The 5,101-nt window shown below is 44.3% G+C and overlaps 1 protein-coding gene across 1 annotated transcript; it reads right to left on the bottom strand.

Annotated features, from left to right (window-relative positions):
- Positions 1–2,508: 2,508 nt before the first annotated feature.
- Positions 2,509–2,929, bottom strand: LOC112665352 (transcription elongation factor 1 homolog). Its single transcript, XM_035698482.2, has one exon. The coding sequence runs from the start codon at positions 2,851–2,853 to the stop codon at positions 2,602–2,604; it is 252 nt and encodes an 83-aa protein (XP_035554375.1). The 5' UTR covers positions 2,854–2,929; the 3' UTR covers positions 2,509–2,601.
- Positions 2,930–5,101: the final 2,172 nt, after the last annotated feature.

Genomic DNA, 5,101 nt, shown 5'->3' with positions numbered 1-5,101 from the left:
CAAAGTTCTCACTAGTTCTGATGCTTAGAAGTATATTAATTTCATTTTGCAGACTCCTTAAGAACAATATCATAGCACGATTAAAGATAGGAATTACATTAATCTAGAAAATAAAAATAATAAAGATTTGAAAAAGCAATTATATATTCCCAGTCACTCATTTTGTGGCATTTTTTCTTTTAATTTCTTCATTTTTTACAAATTGTTATTTCTTTTTTGTTACAAATTATTAACCATAACCTGAAGTGTAAAGGCCACAGATATTCTCAATAATGCAAGTACTTAAGCAATAAAGTAAATAACAAACAATAGCCAAAATATGGAAAGAGCCCAGATGTTCATCAACGATAAAGAAGTGATATATATATATATATATTCCATTGTATATATATATATAATATATATAAAATACATATTAATATATATATTAATATTGGCCTCAATGGTCTATGGTCGTTATGTGGCTATTTGACTTCCTCTTCACTATCCCATTCATATAGGCAAAAACGTGTTCATGCTGATGATAACAGGATCTTGGGTAATGGGCTTAGTCAACTCCAATATATATATATATATATATACTTAACCATCAAAAAGAATGAAATTTTGTCATTTGTAATGAGATGGAGGGAGCTAGAGGGTATTATGCTAAGTAAAATAAATTAGGGAAATACAAATACCATATGATTTAGCTCATATGTGGCATTTAAGAAACAAAACAAATGCATTCACCTTTTGATGTACACTGAGGCCTCTTCCACAGTTTGGCTATAGTGGACATTGCTGCTATAAATGGATAAAGAAGATGTGGTATATGTATTCAATGGAATATTACTCAGCCATTAGAAACAACAAATACCCACCATTTGCTTCAACGTGGATGGAACTGGGGGGTATTATGCTGAGTGAAATAAGTCAATCAGAGAAGGACAAACATTATATGGTCTCATTCATTTAGGGAATATAAAAAAAATAGTGAAAGGGAATAAAGGAGAAAGGAGAAAAAATGAGTGGGAAATATCAGAGAGGGAGACAGAACATGAGAGACTCCTAACTCTAGGAAATGAACAGGGATGGTGGAAAGGGAGATTGATGGGGTGTGGGGGTGACTGGGTGATGGGCACTGAGGGGGGCATTTAATGGGATGAGCACTAGGTGTTATTCTATATGTTGGCAAATTGAACTTCAATAAAAAATAAAAATAAAAATAAAGAAACAAAAGAAATGAACAAAGAGGAAGGGAAGGAAAAGTTAAATAAGATGAAAATTGAGAGGGGAGCAAACCATAAGAGACATCGAACTCTAGGAAAAACTTGAGGGTAGCTGGAGCTGAAAGGGATGGCAAGATGGGATAATTAGAATGGGCATTAGGGAGGGCATGTGAAATAATGAACACTGAGTACCATAAGCAACCAATGAATCACTAAATTCTACCTGTGAATCTAATAAATATAATAATAATAATATAAAAATAATAATATAAAAATATAATATAAAAATACACTAAGACACCTTGGAAAAATAAATCCAATGGACCATGAGATAATTCAAAAAATGTGATCAGTTTATTTTTATATGTTTTTTAAGATTTTATTAATTTATCCATGACAGACACAGAGACAGAGGAGAGACATAGAGGGAGAAGAAGTTCCCTCACAGGAAGCCCAATACAGGACTTGATCCCTGGACCCAAGGTCAGGGCCTGAGTCAAAGGCAGATGCTCAACCACTGAGGTACCCAGCTGTCCATGTAATCAGTATATAGAATGGTTTGATCTTTATATATCCAAATTGAAAATATTTATTCACATTTTCAATCTTCAAATCATCCTAGTGAAATCTTCCTTTCTTGATCTTATAACAATATCTTACCTTGGTTTCATCACTTGTCCAATAACTCTAAGTATTCAAAGAGCAACCAAGCTTTTTCTGTCTTATATTAAGTTTATCTCTTCTTTTCCTTCTTTTTTTCCCATTTTTCTTAATCTTAATTTTAGTTAGCATACGATGTAATATTGGATTCTGTAGTTGAATTCAGTGATTCATCATTTGACACAACATTCAGTTCTCAATTTCTTTTTCATCGGCTGCTTTATTTAAGGGCTGGTGATTGACAGCTAAATGGGAAAGGGGCTGTTCTGCTAGGGCCCAAGGGGACTGTGGGACTGTGGCTCTGAATCTCAGGCCACAGGCCTTGGAAGGCAGGGGAAGACGGAGGGAAGTCCAGTTCAAATGGGCAAGGTGCTGGTGAGGTGGGTGAGGAGGCTGGAGAGTCCCGAGGCAGCCTCTGCTGGCCTTGGCCTTGTCCAGAATGTCAGGACACAGGCTCCGAGGAGGAGCAAGCAAGTTAAAGGCTTTCAGAGCCAAGTGAAGCACTTCAGGCCCCCGGGGGGCCCACCTCACCTCCAGTCGGTGCCCACAAGCATGCTGCCATGGCCACACTCGCAGCCGTACACACTCACACCCACACCCACACCATCCACACGGAGGGCCGTGAAGGCCCTAGACCCACACCCTGGACCCTGGAATGTCTCTGTACTGGTAGCCAGCCGGGCAGGTCCACTGCAGGCGGCACCACCAAGGGAGTGGGTCCTCTGCGCTGCTACTGATTGGCTGCCTCGCAGGCATCTATCCAATCGCTGTACACGTCCACTGGTTCTGACAGATATGTGATGGGCGTCTGGAATTCCTCTAGGCACACGGTACAAGAGATGACTCCGGTGTTGCGGGCACGATCCATCTTTACATCACAAGACTTCTCGTGGTTGCAGAAGGGGCAGGTGAACTGGGTCTCTAAGGTGCCAGTCATCTTATTTTTGGGGGGTGGCTTCCGTTTGGACTTTCTGCACCCCATGTCTGTAGGAGGACAAACACTCCTCTCCCCTCGTTGCGATGGCCTCTTCACCCGGGAGACAGCCTTCAGTTCTCATCATACAAGTACCTATGGGACCCAGGAAATTTAACAAAAATCCCCTGCCTCTGGACAAGCAGAGCAGGACTAACTCCATTTTGTGCTGCACCCTCCACCTCCTGTATGACCCCCACAGGACCTGATTATTGCTTAAGGTGCTGCCCCACCCTAGTCAAGCCGCTAGGCACACCCTTATCGGAAATCGGGTCATAACAATGTAACCCCGCCTTGTGCCCGCCAGAACTGCGCGTGGATTCTGACCAAAATAATAAGCCAGCTCAAATGGATACTGTAGAGTAAAATGTAATTCAATTGGCCACCTGCGTGTGGACCGGCATAACTGTGCAACTTTCTGCATATGTTACAATCCCATTGGCCACTGGCCCATATAAAGCTGCTACACCTCTTAGTCTCGGGGTCCAAGTCCCTGCTCCGCTGTGTCGGGTACACTTGGACCCAAGCTGGAGCTTGTAAATAAACCCTCGTGTGTTTGCATTGGTGTCGGCTCCTTGGTGGTTTCTCAGATTCACAATCTTGGGCACAACAGTACCCACCTTAATACCCATCACTCATCTAGCCTGTCCCTCATACACCTCCCTCCATCAATCCTCAGGTTGTTCTTTAATTTTATTTTTTAAAAGATTTTATTTATTCATGAGAGACACACACACACAGAGAGGCAGAGATAAGGCAGAGGGAGAAGCAGGCTCCATGCAGGAAGGCCAATGTGAGACTCGATCCTGAGAGTCTAGGATCATAGGATCATGCCCTGAGCCAAAGGCAGTGGCTCAACAGCTGAGCCACCCAGGCATGCCTGTTCTTTAACTTTAAGAGTCTGTAATGGAGGGGCATCTGGGTGGCTCATTCAATCAAACACCTTAATCTTGATTTCAACTCTGGTCATGATCTCAGGGTTGTGAGATTGAGCCTTGCATTGGGCACTTGTGCTAAGCAATGACCTGCTTAAGATTCTCTCTCACCTTCTCCTCTGCCCCTTCCCACTGCTTATGCTATGTTCTTAAAAAAAATTGGGGGGCTGGACAAGATGGTGGAGAGTAGGATCCCAAAATCACCTGTCCCCACCAACTTACCTAGAAAACTTTCAAATCATCCTGAAAACCTACAATACAGCCTGAGATTTAAAGAGAGAACAGCTAGTATGCTACAGTGAGAAGAGTTCTCACTTCTATCAAGGTAGGAAGACAGAAAAATAAATAAATAAATAAATAAATAAATAAATAAATAAATAAATAAATAAGCATCGAGTGGGGGAGGGGACCTCTAGGAGCCAGGCAAAGGCCAGACAGCGAGTGCCCCCAGGAGAGAAAAGCCAAGTCCCAGAGAAGCAAAAAATTTACCAATCTTCCCTGATGGAAAGATGCTTGCAGGGAACTTGGGCAGGATCCCAGGAGGGGCAGAGGAACCCCCAGGTTCCTAGGGTCACTAACAGAGGAAGTGCACCCTGGGGAAGAGCGTGCCACATACCGAGGGCCGAGCTCCCTAAAGGGCTGGAGCTCGTGCCTGGTGGGGCGTAGGGAGCAGCCCAGGTGGGGGATCCACGCAGAGGGGGCTCCACAGCCCCAGAAGCATGATTCCAGCGGTGCAGGCCCTGGAACCCACGGTGCCAGGGAACACGGTTCAGAATCCAGTGCTCCCACTGGGACAGGTGGAGGCCAGGAGGACACAGGACAGCGAGGACACTGCTTCCCGGGGCACCCCCGAACTCTGTAGATCAGTGCTCCCCGCTCCCAGAACATTGAGGCCCCTGCAGACTCAGAGCTGTGGTAGTTATTACTGAAGCTGACTCCAGGACTGCAGAGCTGCCCACCTCCACTGTTGTTCCTCCTTTTGTGTCACCTTGTGCCTGGGACAGACCAGGGCCGCCAGGGAGCAGGGGCCTCACAGGATAAACAGCTCCCACTGAACTGTGGACCAGGCAGGGGGCAGGGCAGCTCCCATGGAGGCACACACCTAAAAATCAGCACAGCAGGCCCCTCCGCCAGAACACCAGCTGGAAGCACAGGGGAAAGCAAGTTATTGACCAAGCAGCACTGCAAAGTTCCAGGGGAAGTCAAGGGATTTACAGTATATAGAATCAGAGGATATCCCTCCCTGTTGTTTGTTTTCTATTTTTTCTTTGTTTGTTTCCCCCCATTTTATGTTTTCCCCTTCTTCCTTCCTTTTTTCCAAT

The sequence above is a fragment of the Canis lupus genome, chromosome 14, assembly GCF_003254725.2.
Source record: "Canis lupus dingo isolate Sandy chromosome 14, ASM325472v2, whole genome shotgun sequence".
Taxonomy (NCBI): domain Eukaryota; kingdom Metazoa; phylum Chordata; class Mammalia; order Carnivora; family Canidae; genus Canis; species Canis lupus.
Note: the sequence above shows the minus strand (reverse complement) of the source record. Positions and strands in the feature narration are given on the sequence as shown.

Excerpts from the sequence above, each read along its gene's own strand:
- LOC112665352 (XM_035698482.2), bottom strand. The coding sequence starts at position 2,853 with ATGGGGTGCAGAAAGTCCAAACGGAAGCCACCCCCCAAAAATAAGATG.